General features: G+C 36.6%; 1 protein-coding gene across 10 annotated transcripts in view; it reads left to right on the top strand.

Annotated features, from left to right (window-relative positions):
• The window catches only part of EMSY (EMSY transcriptional repressor, BRCA2 interacting), a 91,711-nt gene that overhangs the window by 29,720 nt on the left and 44,800 nt on the right, over window positions 1–17,191 (top strand). For all 10 annotated transcript variants that reach the window (XM_037010632.2, XM_037010629.2, XM_037010627.2 and 7 more), the window contains one exon: window positions 910–1,180. In XM_037010632.2, coding sequence (XP_036866527.1) covers window positions 910–1,180 — 271 coding nt within the window. The remainder of the gene's footprint in view (window positions 1–909; window positions 1,181–17,191) is intronic.

Here is a 17,191-nt window from a genome sequence, read left to right as displayed (position 1 = left end):
AGGTAAGGGTTTTTGGAAGGAAGACTGAGAGATAAAATGCTATTTTCATCATCTCTGTCGAGAGTATATACTATCAATATGGTCTTATACCACCTAGTCCCTCCATTAACTCTCTCTCCTACTACTGTAGGAGATCTTCCTCCTTCTGCTCTCTGCCATATAAATTCCAATCCTGTTAATTAGGTCCTTGAAGTTTCTTGAACATACCTAGCTTGCTTCTGCCTCAGGGCCTTTGTATTTGCTGTTCCCCATGCCATTGGATGCTCTTCCTCTAGGCAGCAACATGGCTCACACTCCTACTTCTGGTTACTACCCAGTGTCACCCTTCAGAAAGATCTTTATTGAATACTTTTAAACAATAAAATCATATAGCACTTCCATTATCTTATTTCCTACCCTGCTTTATTGTCTTTTTCATATACCTCTACATGACATGTATTTACTTTTTTATTTTATTGTTTCTTTCCCACAACTAGAATGTAGCTTCATGAAAGTATGAACTTTGTTTTGTTCATTCCACTATCCCCAGCATCTAGAACCATGCCTGGCACATAGTAGATGCTCAACAAATATTAATAAATGAATGACTACTCAAATTACTTTCTAGTAAAATTGTGCCAATTTATATTCCCTAATCAGTATCTTGAAATGCTTATTTTGCTCTACCTTGTACAGCATTGAATGCTGTCTTTCAAAATACTTGGTTGGTAAAAATTGTTTCTTTTAAAAATATTTTAATATTAACCAGTAAAGGAAATCCTGCATATATTTTTAATTCTATTTCTCTTTGTTGAATTTTTTCTTCATGTTTCATAAGCTATTTTTGAATTGTATATAACTGACTGTGAGTCTAGATGCATTAGTAGTATATAGTAGGTACATGAGAGTAACTTATTTTTCCTTCCTTAGGTTATTATAGTGACCACATCACCGAGTTCAACCTTCGTGCCCAACATTCTCTCCAAATCCCATAACTATGCAGCAGTCACTAAGCTTGTACCAACATCAGTCATTGCTTCCACAACTCAGAAGCCACCAGTGGTTATAACTGCTTCGCAGTCTTCTCTGGTCAGCAGCAGTGGCAGTGGTTCTGCAGTGTCATCACCTGTTCCCAGTACAGTTGCTGTGACAGCCGTGGTCTCCTCCACACCATCTGTAGTCATGTCAACAGTAGCACAAGGTGAGTGGTGATTCACTGTGTGATTCTGGATTTGTGATGTGGAAATTTTATGAAAATACTGTGGGTGTGGTTTTTTGCTTTGGGTAAGTTATATCAGAGATATTACCACTCTCCTTCCCCTCCCTGTTGAGAATGTCAAGATAGTAAATTACTCAGTTTTCTTACATTAATATGCTTACTCCAAACAAGATTTTTTGTCATATGAATATTACCTACTCACCTAAGCAATTAACATTTGACAGTATGTAGGTTAAATCTGTCAAGAAAGATTTCAAAAGCATATACAAATATCTTTAATAGTATAAAGTATTTTAAAAGCGTATACAAATATCTTTAATAGTATATAGTATTTTTAAATGAGAGACTTGAAATTATACTACAGGTTCTTCAGAAGAAGTGTTAAGTATACAACCTCTTTAAAGTAAGTTACCTAATGATAAGTGGGGGAAGAGGAGAATTTCAAGGACAGGCCATTTGCTTTTTTTCAGTCTCCTAAATTTTTCATTATGGGTGGATGATGGGAAGTATTAAGAGAACTGAGGCTGAACTGATGGACAGTTGCTGCTTAATAGCAGAGGAAAGGAAACTTGGGAACTTCAGTTTCATTTTAGCTTAAGTTGGTTTAACCCTCTTCCATATCTTTGTGTTTCTCCTATATGAAAGGCAAATAGCACACTGTCAGAAATGTTCTTTTTACAGTGTTGGTAAGTTTTAAGGTGGGGATCAGAAGGAAGCATTTATTTTATGAAATTCTTAACATGGTTATAGTCTATCAGAGGGAGCATAGAAGCAGTATAGAACAGTAATTATTATTAGTTTTCATTGAATTTTACTTGAACAGTATATAACTTAAGATAGAACGGGATTTGGAAATACCTCATTTATGAACTAGTAGTGAAATCAAGCCCTCAAATAGGAAAACACAAGTGTTTTTCATAATTGCTTTAGTAATGTTTAGTATGGTCAGTATAACATCGATGCTCATACAGTCAGTATTCCTTTATTCTATAGTCCTAATGGTAGCATGTGAAAGTATCTGCCGTTATTTTCTGGCTCTAATACCCATTTAATGTCTCAGTCAGTGACAGAAAATAACAGGCTTGAAATTTTGTTACCTTAAGTGATTATTAAAAACTATTCCAATCTTTCTACTTGTGTAGCAGTAAGCTATAGTATTATTAAAAATAGAAAGGATTTTTATATATAAAGTTTGTTTAAAATGTTGATTACAAACATGATTCAGATTCACCATTTCAAGATTTGAAGATGAGAGAAGGAAAGGCTACCTGTCTCCTCACCTGACTGACCCTTAGAGCAAAACTATCATCCCCTGATAGTTGTTTTTCCCTTCCAGTACTCATCACACAGTTTGCTAAAGTTACCATATTAGAAAGATTACTGTTCTGCTAAAGAAGATGTAATTATTTGGGATACGAAGGGTATTTCTGTTTCTTTTGGTTACTAATAGTTTTATGAAAAATGAATATTCCATGCTCTTGTTTTTCATTCTTAATTTTCTTTTCTTTTAACTGAGGTATAGTTGACATAACATTGTAATAGTTTCAGGTGCACACCATAGTGATTTAACCCTTACATACATTGCAGAATTCACAACAGTAAGTGCAGTTACCATCTGTCACCATACAAAGTTATTACAGTATTATTGACTAAATTTTTTGTACCATAACATTCATCTCCATGACTTATTTCATAACTGGGAGTTTGTACCTCTTAATCCCATGTACCTATTTCTCCTATTTCCCCACCCTGTCATTCTTAATTATTATTATTATTTTTGGTATCATTATTCTACAATTACATGAAGAACATTATGTTTACTAGGCTCCCCACTTCACCAAGCCCTCCCCAACAAACCCCATTACAGTCACTGTCCATCAGTGTAGTAAGATGCTATAGAATCACTACTTGTCTTTTCTGTGTTGTACAGCCCTCCCCATGCACCCCTGCATATTATACATGCTAATCGTAATGCCCCCTTTCTTTTTCCCTACCCTTATCCCTCCCTTCTCACCCATCCTCCCCAGTTCCTTTCTCTTTGGTAACTGTTAGTCCACACTCTTGGGTTCTGTGATTCTGCTGCTGTTTTGTTCCTTCGGTTTTTCATTGTTCTTATACTCCACATATGAGTGAAATCATTTGGTACTTGTCTTTCTCCGCCTCGCTTATTTCACTGAGCATAATACCCTCTAGCTGCATCCATGTTGTTGCAAATGGTAGATTTGTTTTCTTCTTATGGCTGAATAATATTCCATTGTGTATATGTACCACATCTTCTTTATCCATTCATCTACTGATGGACATTTAGGTTGCTTCCATTTGTTGGCTATTGTAAATAGTGCTGCGATAAACATAGGGGTGCATCTGTCTTTTTCAAACTGGGCTGCTGTATACTTAGAATAAATTCCTAGAAGTGGAATTCCTGGGTCAAATGGTATTTCTATTTTGAGCATTTTGAGGAACCTCCATACTGCTTTCCACAGTGGTTGAACTAATTTACATTCCCACCAGCAGTGTAGGAGGGTTCCCCTTTCTCCACAACCTCGTCAACATTTGTTGTTGTTTGTCTTTTGGATGGCGGCGATCCTTACTGGTGTGAGGTGATATCTCATTGTGGTTTTAATTTGCATTTCTCTGATGACTAGTGATGTGGAGCATCTTTTCATGTGCCTGTTGGCCATCTGGATTTCTTCTTTAGAGAACTGTCTATTCAGCTCCTCTGCCCATTTTTTAATTGGCTTATTTGCTTTTTGTTTGTTGAGGTGCGTGAGCTCTTTATATATTTTGGATGTCAAACTTTCTGTCAGTTATGCATGTATTCTCCCATACTGTAGGATACCTTTTTGTTCTATTGATGGTGTCCTTTGCTGTACAGAAGCTTTTCAGCTTGATATAGGCCCACTTGTTCATTTTTGCTTTTGTTTCCCTTGCCCGGGTAGATGTGTTCATGAAGAAGTCACTCATGTTTATGTCTAAGAGATTTTTGCCTATGTGTTTTACTAAGAGTTTTATGGTTTCATGACTTACATTCAGGTCTTTGATCCATTTTGAATTTACTTTTGTGTATGGGGTTAGACAGTGATCCAGTATCATTCTCTTACATGTAGCTGTCCAGTTTTGCCAACACCAGCTGTTGAAGAGATTGTCATTTCCCCATTGTATGTCCATGGCTCCTTTATCATACATTAATTGACCATATATGTCTGGGTTAATGTCTGGAGTCTCTATTGTGTTTTCACTGGTCTGTAGCTCTGTTCTTGTGCCAGTACCAAATTGTCTTGAGTACTGTGGCTTTGTAGAAGAGCTTGAAGTTGGGGAGCGACTTTATTCTTCCTTTCCCCCACTTTATTCTTCCTTCTTAGGATTGCTTTGGCTATTTGGGGTCTTTGGTGGTTCCATATGAATTTTTGAACTATTAGTTCCAGTTCGTTGAAGAATGTTGTTGGTAATTTGATAGGGATTGCATCGAATCTATATATTGCTTTGGGCAGGATGGCCATTTTGACAATATTAATTCTTCCTAGTCAGGAGCATGGGAAGAGTTTCCATTTGTTAGTGTCCTCTTTAATTTCTCTTAAGAGTGTCTTATAGTTTTCAGGATATAGGTCTTTCACTTCCTTGGTTAGGTTTACTCCTAGGTATTTTATTCTCTTTGATGCTATTGTGAATGGAATTATTTTCCTGATTTCTCTTTCTATTGGTTCATTGTTAGTGTATAGGAAAGCCACAGATTTCTGTGTGTTAATTTTGTATCCTGCAACTTTGCTGTATTCCGATATCAGTTCTAGTAGTTTTGGAGTGGAGTCTTTAGGGTTTTTTATATACAATATCATGTCATCTGCAGATAGTAACAGTTTAACTTCTTCTTTACCAATCTGGATTCCTTGTATTTCTTTGTTTTGTCTAATTGCCATGTGGCTAGGACCTCCAGTACTATGTTGAATAACAGTGGGGAGAGTGGGCATCCCTGTCTTGTTCCTGATCTGAGAGGAAAAGCTTTCAGCTTCTCGCTGTTCAGTATGATGTTGGCTGTGGGTTTATCATATATGGCCTTTATTATGTTGAGGTACTTGCCCTGTATACCCATTTTGTTGAGAGATTTTATCATGAATGGATGTTGAATTTTGTCGAATGCTTTTTCAGCGTCTGTGGAGATGATCATGTGGTTTTTGTCTTTCTTTTTGTTTATGTGGTGGATGATGTTGATGGATTTTCGAATGTTGTACCGTCCTTGCATTCCTGGGATGAATCCCACTTGGTCATGGTGTATGATCCTTTTGATGTATTTTTGAATTTGGTTTCCTAATATTTTGTTGAGTATTTTTGCATCTACGTTCATCAGAGATATTGTTCTGTAGTTTTCTTTTTTGGTGGGGTCTTTGCCTGGTTTTGGTATTAGGGTGATGTTGGCTTCATAGAATGATTTTGGGAGTATTCCCTCCTCTTCTATTTTTTGGAAAACTTTAAGGGGAATGGGTATTATGTCTTCTCTGTATGTCTGATAAAATTCTGAGGTAAATCCATCTGGCCCGGGGCTTTTGTTCTTGGGTAGTTTTTTGATTACCGCTTCAATTTAGTTGCTGGTAATTGGTCTGTTTAGATTTTCTGTTTCTTTCTGGGTCAGTCTTGGAAGGTTGTATTTTTCTAGGAAGTTGTCCATTTCTCCTAGGTTTTCCAGCTTGTTAGCATATAGGTTTTCATTGTATTCTCTAATAATTCTTAGTATTTCTGTGGGGTCCGTCATGACTTTTCCTTTCTCGTTTCTGATTCTGTTGATGTGTGTTGATTCTCTTTTTCTCTTAGTAAGTCTGGCTAGAGGCTTATCTATTTTGTTTATTTTCTCAAAAAACCAGCTCTTGGTTTCATTAATTTTTTGTATTGTTTTATTCTTCTCAATTTTGTTTATTTCTTCTCTAATCTTTATTATGTCCCTCCTTCTGCTGACTTTAGGACTCATTTGTTCTTCTTTTTCCAATTTCGATAATTGTGTCTTTAGACTATTCATTTGGGATTGTTCTTCTTTCTTTAAAATGCCTGGATTGCTATATACTTTCCTCTTAAGACTGCTTTTGCTGTGTCCCACAGAAGTTGGGGCTTTGTGTTCTGGTCATTTGTTTCCATGTATTGCATGATCTCTATTTTAATTTGGTCATTGATCTATTGATTATTTAGGAGCATGTTGTTAAGCCTCCATGTGTTTGTGAGCCTTTTTGCTTTCTTTGTACAATTTATTTCTAGTTTTATAGATTTGTGGTCTGAAAAGTTGGTTGGTAGGATTTCAATCTTTTTGAATTTACTGAGGCTCTTTTTGTGGCCCAGTATGTGGTCTATTCTGGAGACTGTTCCATGTGCACTTGAGAAAAATGTGCATCCTGTTGCTTTTGGATGTAGAGTTCTGTAGATGTCTATTAGGTCCATCTGTTCTAGTGTGTTCTTTAGTGCCTCTGTGTCCTTACTTATTTTCTGTCTGGTGGATCTGTCCTTTGGAGTGAGTGGTGTGTTGAAGTCTCCCAAAATTAATGCATTGCATTGTATTTCCTCCTTTAATTCTGTTAGTATTTGTTTCACATATGTTGGTGCTCCTGTATTGGGTGCATATATGTTTATAATGGTTATATCCTCTTGCTGGACTGAGCCCCTTATCATTATGTAGTGCCCTTCTTTATCTCTTGTTACTTTCTTTGTTTTGAAGTCTATTTTGTCTGATACTAGTACTGATACTATATACATAACATACATGGTTATGACCTTTATTTTGAATTCTTTTTTGGGGAGATTGGTTAGGTCTGTCTGATACTTTTTTCTTCCCGTTGTTTGCATGAAATATCTTTTTCCATCCCTTGACTTTTAGTCTGTGCATGTCTTTGGCTTTGAGATGAGTCTCTTGTAAGCAGCATATAGGTGGGTCTTTGCTTTTTTATCCATTCTGTTGCTCTGTGTCTTTTGATTGGTGCATTCAGTCCATTTACATTTAGGATGATTATTGAAAGATATGTACTTATTGCCATTGCAGGCTTTAGGTTCATGGTTACCAAAGGTTCAAGGTTAGCTTCTTTACTATCTTACTGTCTAACTTAACCCACTTATTGAACTATTATAAATACTGTCTGATGATTCTTTATTTCTGTCCCTTCTTATTCCTCCTCCTCTGTTCTTCATATGTTGGGTGTTTTGTTCTTTGCTCTTTTGTGTTTCCTTTGACTGTTTTTGTAGGTAGTTGATTTTATTTTTTGCCTTTAGTTAGTATTTGGTTGTCTGCTTTCTTTGCTGTGATTTTATTTTCTCTGGTGACATCTATTTAGCCTTAGGAGTGCTCCCATCTAGAGCAGTCCCTCTAAAATACCCTGTAGAGGTGGTTTGTGGGAGGCAAATTCCCTCAACTTTTGCTTGTCTGGATTGTTTAATCTGTCCTTCATATTTAAATGATAATCGTGCTGGGTACAGTATCCTTGGTTCAAGGCCCTTCTCTTTCATTGCATTAAATATATCATGCCATTCTCTTCTGTCCTGTAAGGTTTCTGTTGAGAAGTCTGATGATAGCCTGATGGGTTTTCCTTTGTAGGTGACCTTTTTTCTCTCTCTGGCTGCCTTTAATACTCTGTCTTTGTCCTTGATCTTTGTCATTTTAATTATGTGTCTTGGTGTTGTCCTCTTTGGGTCCCTTCTGTTGGGAGTTCTGTGTGCTTCTGTGGTCTGAGCGACTATTTCCTACCCCAGTTTGGGGGTAGTTTTCAGCATATATCTTCAAAGGCACTTTCTATCCCTTTTTCTCTGTCTTCTTCTTCTGGTACCCCTATAAAGCGAATATTGTTCCATTTTGATTGGTCACACAGTTCTCTTAATATTCTTTCATTCCTGGAGATCCTTTTATCTCTCTCTGTGTCAGCTTCTCTGCATTCCTGTTCTCTGATTTCTGTTCCATTAATGGCTTCTTGCACCTCATCCAGTCTGCTCTTAAATCCTTCCAGAGATTGTTTTATTCATGTATTCTTCCTCTGTACTCGCTCCTTTAGCTCTTAAATATTTCTCTGCAGATCCATCAGCATGGTTATGACCTTTATTTTTAATTCTTTTTCAGGGAGATTGGTTAGGTCTATCTCCCCAGGCCCTCTCTCAGGGGTTGTCTGGACTATTTTGTACTGGACTAAATTCTTCTGCCTTTTCATGGTGATAGAGGTATCTGTAGGCAGGTAGCGCGTGTGTCATCTGGGAGAAGAAAGTCCTTTCCTGCTTGCTGGTCGCCTTGCCCTTCTCCGCTGCCTGTGTCGGTTACCCGCATTCCTGGAGCAGCCTCTGGGTTAATCCCCTTTGCTGCTGTGGGCGGGGTCTACTTCAGAGTAGTGCAGAGCCCTGAGGGTAGTCACAGGTGCACCGGCTGCACTCTCCTGTGAAAGCGGCGCCCCTGCCGGCCAGCTCTGTGCTGTCAGCGGCCTTTGGGTCTGGCCGGGCAGCTGTGCGCTAGGCTGAGATTCTGGGCGGCCGCTGGTGGCACGGCTCCTCCTGGGCTGCTCCTCTGCTGCAGCCGCCAGCTCCCGCATGCCTCCCAGGCCCCTTGGTGCTGCCGCCGCTGGTGTGCACAGGCCACACCCAGGCCCTCTGGCGCCGCCACTGGCGTGCACGGACTGCTTCCAGGCTCCTCGGTTGCCGCGGCTGCGGGTTCACGTGGGCCTCTCCTGGGCCCCTCTGGTGCCATCCCACCCTGTCATTCTTAATTGTCACTAGATATCCTCTGAATCTCTTGGGGACTTATGAATTCCCTATTTTCTTTGCTTTTCATCATCCTTTTGAACCTCAAGTAATTATAGGGGAGTTGGACATTTTAGAGGTTAATCATAAGTTCTCTGAAATTCATTAACACATGAGAGATGTAAAAGTAAACTATCTTAATGTATATACTCAAGGAAACTATGAGTGTTCTGAGGGTTTTCTGAGATAATTTAATTTAGGTATTATTAGTACTAAGAAATTAAGGTACTTTCTTTTCAAAAAGGTAAATGTTAGTGGAAGTAGTAATACGTAGATTGCAGTTGTGATTCTGACTGCAGGGTTTCTGTAGCAGCTCCTGTGTGTCACATGGGGGACAAGGGCATTCAGTGTCTGCTTCTGTTGGGAACTAGAGATAGGCTGTTTTAGAGTTGAACATATCTATCTCTGCTTATTCTTATAGGGGCAAATGGTTGTAGAAGAGGAAGAGTCTTAGTAGTAACTTGGTGGGTAACTCTGTTCATAAGTGTAGAGATGGTTCCAAAGCTAGGGAATAGGGAGTACTGTGTGTGGTTGGTTCATGCTGTGGAAAGGAAAAGGAGCTCCTTAATACTTGGTGTATGGGAATTCTTATATTTCTATCAGTTAGAATGGTTATTCTTTTGGTAGAAAAGAAGAAAAGATAATTACAAAATTTGTTTATTATGGAGATTTTCAAATATACATAAGTAAATAGAATAGTAAAATGAACCTCCATGTGCTCATTACCCAGCTTCTGGGATGGGCAATACATGGTCAGTGTTGTTTCATCTGTACTTGTTGTTACCTTCCACACACTCTTGACCTGGGATATTTTGAAGCAAATTCCAGATACGATAAAATTTCAGCTATAAGTAGTTCAGCAGGTATCCCCCCAAGAGAACCGTAACTCAAAATACCTCTATCACACCTATAATTTTTATTTCTTGATATAATAAAATACCCAGTTAATATCCAAATTTCCTTGATAATATCATACAAACATTTTTAAAAAATTATGATCCAGCCGATGTCCACACATGATTGATATGGGGTTTTGTCTTTTTTAACTTACTGGTTTCCTTTTTTTTCGCTATTTGTTGAAGAAATCAGTCATTTTTCCCAAGCGTCTCCCATATTCTGGATTTTGCTGATTTTTATCCACATGGTGTGGTTAAACAAGTTCTCCTGTTCCATTTATTTCTGTTAAAAATGTAATTAAGTCAAGATGTTTGATCAGATTCAAGTCTGATTGTTTTTGGAGATAGAGGAAATGAACATTTTATAAGGGATACTGTGTACTTCGATTGCATCACTTTAGGAAGCACATATCTAGTCTCTCTTTAATAATATTAACATTGGTCAGTAGATACAGGTATTGCCAAATGTTTTAAAGCTATTGATAGTCTTTGCCTAGATGATTATTTTCTTGGTAGTTACAAAATGAATTTTATTTCTGTTGTCTTTGTCTATTAGCTGCAGTTCTTTTTTTTTTATTAAGGTATCATTGATATGCAATCTTATTCTCAGGTTTCATATGAGCAATATTGTGGTTACTACATTCCCCCTATTATCAAGTCCCCACCACATACCCCATTACAGTCACTGTCCATCAGCATAGTAAGATGCTATAGAGTCACTACTTGTCTTCTCTGTGCTATACTTCCTTCCCTGTGTGCCCCTATATTATGTGTGCTAATTATAATGCCCCTTAATCCTCTTATCCCTGCTTTCCCACCCATCCTCCCCAGTCCCTCTCCCTTTGGTAACTGTTAGTCCATTCGTGGGTTCTGTGAGTCTGCTGTTGTTTTGTTCCTTCAGTTTTTTTCTTTGTTCTTATACTCCACAGATGAGTGAAATCATTTGGTACTTGTCTTTCTCCACTTGGAGAAACATTTATGTTCATAAATGACATATACAATAAGGGGTTTACATCCAAAATACATAAAGATTTTGTATTCTAGTATAATCTAGCTCCATCATGTTGTTGCAAATGGTAGGATTTGTTTTCTTCTTATGGCTGAATAATATTCCACTGTGTATATGTACCACATCTTCTTTATCCATTCATCTACTGATGGACATTTAGGTTGCTTCCATTTCTTGGCTGTTGTAAATAGTGCTGTGATAAACATAGAGGTGCGTATGTCTTTTTGAATCTGTGATCCTGTTTTCTTAGGGTAAATTGCTAGGAGTGGAATTCCCAGGTCAAATGGTATTTCTATTTTGAGGAACCTCCATACTGCTTTCCACAATGGTTGAACTAATTTACATTCCCACCAGCAGTGTAGGAGGGTTCCCCTTTCTCCACATCCTTGCCAGCATTTGTTGTTGTTTGTCTTTTGGATGTTGGCCATCCTAATTGGTGTGAGGTGATATCTCATTGTGGTTTTAATTTGCATTTCTATGATGATTAGTGATGTGGAGCATCTTTTCCTGTGCCTCTTGGCCATCTGAATTTCTTCTTTGGAGAAGTGTCTGTTCAGATTCTCTGTCCATTTTTTAATTGGGTTATTTGTTTTTTTTTTGGTTGTTGATGTGCGTGAGCTCTTTATGTATTTTGGATGTAAACCCCTTATTGGATATGTCATTTATGAATATATTCTCCCATACTGGAGGATGCCTTTTTGTTCTACTGATGGTGTCCTTTGCTGTACAGAAGCTTTTTAGTTTGATATAGTCCCACTTGTTCATTTTTGCTTTTGTTTCCCTTGCCCAAGGAGATATGTTCATGAAAAATTTGCTCATGTTTATATTCAAAAGATTTTTGCCTACATTTTCTTCTCAGAGTTTTATGGTTTCATGACTTAGATTCAGGTCTTTGAATTAGCTGCAATTCTTAAAATAGAACTTTCCCTTGTTACAGTTGGTCACTCTGAGGTACAATTCATAAAGGAAAAGCAAGATAAATTCCTGATGATTTCCCTTTATTTAGATGCTTTCAGATAATGAGTCGGTTTAGTAATGAGGTTTTATTCCCCATATCATTAAGATTTTTGATGTTTTCCAGTCAGTCTGTTGCAGATATTCATTGGTGCTCAGATTTTCCCATCCATTCCACTGGGAGCCTCTTCAAGTTGCCTCCTAAATTCTTTTGATACAACCACATCTTTAATAACTTCCTTGTATTATAGTATGGTGAGATGTTCCAGGTTCATCTTGTATATTTTCTGCCCCAGATTTGGAATAAGACATTGCTTCAAGGAGCCTTGTTTTCTTAGTGAGAAATGGTGTTTCAGTCACTGCAATCTGGGCATGGAAAGCAATTAAAATTTTTTTGACTTAATTTGATTTATAATTATGTAAAATATTTAATAGTTCCAAAGTCAAATCCACAAAACAAGGTGTGTTTGAGAGGTCTTTATTTCTTTTTCTTTTTTGATAGGTTTACCTTTGATCTACAATTCTTACACCCTGTTTTGTCCTCTGATAGGTATCCTTGTTTTTCTTTAATTCATTTTTTATTTATCCTTCCATTTTTTAACATACAGGCAATGTATATATTATATACTCTTCCTTTTTCTTGCATACACACTGTTGTGCACTTTAATGTTTGGAAGGGATAATTTTTAACTATGTGATTATAAATCTGGTGCTGGTAATACAGAAAAAAGTGATAGTTGAAATGTGCTTTGTGTGTATAGAGGAAATAATTTTAGATGACTGCTTCTTCAAATTTGATTCCTCCATTTTTTCCCTCTAGATTGCAGATTTATCAGACTATAAGCTGTGAATAGATTTTTTTATTATCTCTTAAATCCATGTGACTTTATATTTCTCATTAACCAAAGACTGAGCTCTTATTTATTACTTAGGTTGATTACTGTGATCTTCTTTTTATTCTGTTTCTCAGATAAATCCTGTTGCTGTTGTTTTTTTTCTTCCTTTGGTGGGAGAAATTTTCTTTTATATCATTCTTCTCATATTCTTTTATGGACTTCATGAATTATTTACCCAATACTGTGATAGTCTTCTGCTAACCTTTTATTGTCCCAACATGACCCACTTTAATGGAAGTAACATGTTGCTTCCAGTTAATACTCCTGTTTCTTTCACCATATGTGTTTACTTTAGGCTGGCCCTGAATGCAGTTCCTCACTTCCATTTCTGTTTGATCCTGTCCTTATGAATCCCTCAAACCTATCACTTCAAATGTGGTCCTCATTTAGCATCCAAGTTTTAAAAAATTTACAGGTATTAAAAAATAATACATAAATTATAATTATTAAATAGTTATAATATCCTGAAAGGATTAAATAACTTTAGAGAAAAATAGAGAACAAAGCTTATCAGTAATCCCACTTCTCTGTCACAGTAGCACTTTCCATTTTATATATTTTTTATTGCCTTTATAACCATGTAAATACTATTTTTTATTTGGAATAAAAGTCTGTATTCCATTTGGTATCATACTTTCTCATGGAACATTCTTCTATTTTTCTGTAATTATCTTAGCTATTTTCAGTACTATTTTCTATTACTATTGTATAATTTATTAAATTATCCCCTCAGTGTTGGATATTTGAAATATTTCCAGGTTTTGGTATTATAGATTTAACTACAGCAAACATCGTTGTGAATTTGAGCCCTCTCTTTCTCAGAACCAACTCTCAAGACACGGTCACCAAATCAAAAGGTTGGAATTTTTTTGAGAGTTTGTTAAATGCTAGTTTCAGCTCCCTAAACTGTATCATCTTTGAATATTTCACTGGAATGTGTCCACTATTATTTTCCTCCTATTTACAAAAAAAGGAGGGTGGGGACATAATTTCTAGGATTCAAAAATTTTTTGAATGGTGTATTATTTAACTAGTTGTTTAATACATAATTTTTTTCTTTAATCTCTGTGGGTATAAGACAAAATACAGGTAATAATCTTATAGTTATGTGTCTCCTTTCCCCTTCATTTACATGACTTTGCTTTTTGATGTCTTTGGGCTTCATTCTTTGTCTAAGGCTTATGATAAAACTCAAAACTATGTATTTCAGATTTGTTCAAAATTATCATTATATCCTCAACTGTATATAATTCTTCCAAATATGGACTGGTGGATGTGTTTCAGTGGTATTCACAGGGGCCTATATTCTGGGCATTCAAATGTTTAAAAATTTGTTACAGAACCCCTGGATTGTTAATATCTTAATTGAATTGCAAAATGCAATAAAAAGCTGAGTGACTTTACATAAATCTGCATTGACCAAGTGATTAGTTTTGAACAATAAACTTCAGTTATATAGTAGCTCACTGGAGACATCACGGAGTTTCTTTTCATTTTTCTTATGCTTCTCTTGGTTTATCAGTTTTTTTCTCAGGTAACTCCCATCATAGTTGCAAGATGAATGTAGCAGTTTCATGTTAACACATTCAGATATGACAATAGGTATAGGAAGAAGAGACAGTCTCTTTCTCTGGGTCTCTCTTAGAAAAAAGAATGCCTTTCCTAGAAGTCCCCAGGAGAAAATTCCCTTCATGTTTTGTTGGCCAAAACTGTGTCATATACTCTAGCCTAAACTTGTCCCTAGCAAAAGGAATGGGGTGACTATGACTGGCTTGGGTCAATCAGGAATTACCCTCAGGACTGGCTTGGGGACAGCCTCCCCTAAAGTACATGCCAGTGCCCTGGAAGGTAGATCCTTTGTAGGAAAAAATGGTGTTTCCTTAGAAAGAAGAAAGGGCAGAGAAGAAAGAAAATTGGGCAGGCAACCAAGAGTATATGCTGTATTAGATTATCTAATAAGTGGCTGTAGAACAGTTGACTTTTCATTTGGTTTTCTGCGTGTCAGTGAGATTAAATTGGCTCATAAAATTGTTCAAATTAACCTTCTTTTTTATCTTTGTCTTATATCAGTTACTGAGGGAGGAATATAAAGATTTCCATCTCTAATTGTGGCTTTATCCATTTCTCCCTTTAATTGTCAACTTCTGTCTCATGTATTTTGAGCTGTGTTATTAGGTACACACAAATTTAGGATTATTGTATCTTCTTTATGACTTGAGCTGCTTTTCATTATGAAACATTGCTCTTTTTCTCTGGTAATACTCCTTGTTTTGAAGTCTGCCTTTTCTGATATTAATGTAGCCACCCCAGCTTTCTTACAGATAATGTTTACATGCCATATCTTTTTTTATCCTTTTACTTTGAACCCCTTTGTTTTTAAAATGCACCTCTTATGAGCACTGTATAGTTAGGTCTTACTTTTTTATCCAATTTGACCATCTCTGCCTTTTAGTTGAAGTGTTTAGTCCATTTATATTAAACATAATAATCAATATGATTGAATTTAAGTCTGCTATCTTGATAATAGCTTTTTATTTGTTGTCTCTGTTCTTTGTTTCTTTATCCCTCTTTTCCCATCTTTTGGATTTATTGAGTTTCTTCTTTTCTTTAAGGATCCCATTTTATTTCTTCCGCTGGCTTTTATTAGCTTATACTTTTTTTTTTTTTTTTAATAGTTGCTCTAGAGTAGGGTTCTTATTCTCCACTTACAGACATTTTGGACTACATAATTATTTGTTTTGAGGGGCTTTGTGCATTATAGGATGTTCAGCCATTCCTGGCCTCTACTTACTGAATACTAATAGTGTACCCCTCTCATGATAATAAAAAATGTCTTCAGTGATTGCAAGGGCAGGCAAAATTGCCTTTGGTTAAGAACTCAGCTTTGGAGCTTACAGTATGTATTTGTGATTTATAACAGTCTGTCTTCAAGTAATATACCACTTTCCATATCATGTTAGAATCTTATAATAATATACTTTTATTTCTTTTCATCCTTATGTCATAGTTGTCATACATTTTAATTGTGTATATTATAACCCCCACATTACATTTTTATTATTTTTGCTTTAAACAGTCAGTTTTCTTTTAAATTATAAAAGAAGGGGGAAAATTATTTTATATTTACCGAGCTCTTCTTGTACTTTCCCTACTCCATCCCTGAAATCAGCCATTTCTCCAAGAAGCCCTGATTCCTTTTAGTGAGAGGGATAATTTGAAGCCAGAAGCTAGGAGCTAGATATGCTAATGCTAAGGGGTGTGTGTGTGTGTGTGTGTGTACCTGCGTATACCTGCATGTACATTTATACAGACTCTCATATATTTACATTTATATTTATTTCTATATGTTGAAAATTATCTGTTCATACTGATACATCCAATTTCAATCAAGCACTACTGAATTCTAGTTTTTTCCCTTCCCTTCTTTGATACTGAAAACACTAGCTTCTGTTACCTTTATACACATATTTACTTTATTAGTCCCCCAGATGTAGTCAGCCTGTCACTGTTGCTTCCATTGCCCCCACCTCTGTGTACATGCTTTCCTTACGCTACTGAGGCTCTGACATCTTACAGACTCCTACCTGCTGCAGAATTCTACCTGAGTTCTGACACCCTCCCTATGTCACCCTTTTGTGTGGATGCCCTGATGCCTGTGGCAGGCCGCCCTTCTACCCAGAAGTCCTTTTCACCTGGTTTGGACTCTGAGCCACTCTAGCCATCCCTTTCTGTGGCCATCCCTCTCAAGCTTTGAGACCCTGAGATAGATGGTTCACACTCATAGAAACCCTCTTTATCTTAATTGGGCTCTAATTTTACACACATTGCTGTCTCCTGAGCTATCCCAGTGTGGACATCTTCATCCTAGTTGGACTTTGACTCCCATGCGTGGCCACTCTTATGCTTAGCCTCTGGTTGTCCATATTGCTTTATGCTACTGATGGTTTTAGTACTGAATTATTTGGGAAGTGAAGGGCAGAAGGAAGAGGACCTTTTACTTGTGAAAACAAAAAGCAGTTATTACAGTTTAAAATGATAGGTTTGTGTGATCATTTGAATGTCTTCTCCTCTAACCTTTCTGAGGTAGGGACTGTTTCATGGATGCAAAATAGTTTCCCAAGAATCTAGCATGAAGTATGTGTTCAGCAAGTTTTTATTGAATGAACAAATTTTCAGAGAGATTAAGTACTTGAATCAGATCATCTAGCTGTTATGTGTATATGTGTTGAATGCCTGATTGGAATACAGTTCTCTGATTCTGAAGTTAGCCAGAGAGCTTTTATATCAGATACTTTTCCTATATAAAATATATGGAAAAAATAGTTTAATTAGAGAGTTACCCATGTGATAATTTACCTCAATTAATACGAGTTTGTAATGAATGTGATATAGAGCTTAAAGCTTTTAATAGTTTAAAAATAGCATCTTTCTTTTATGTAACACTGTATACTCATTGAATTATAAAATGTTGGTGTTGAAAGGGGCTCCAGAG

Source organism: Manis javanica, chromosome 11, assembly GCF_040802235.1.
Source record: "Manis javanica isolate MJ-LG chromosome 11, MJ_LKY, whole genome shotgun sequence".
In the NCBI taxonomy this organism is placed as follows: domain Eukaryota; kingdom Metazoa; phylum Chordata; class Mammalia; order Pholidota; family Manidae; genus Manis; species Manis javanica.
Note: the sequence above shows the minus strand (reverse complement) of the source record. Positions and strands in the feature narration are given on the sequence as shown.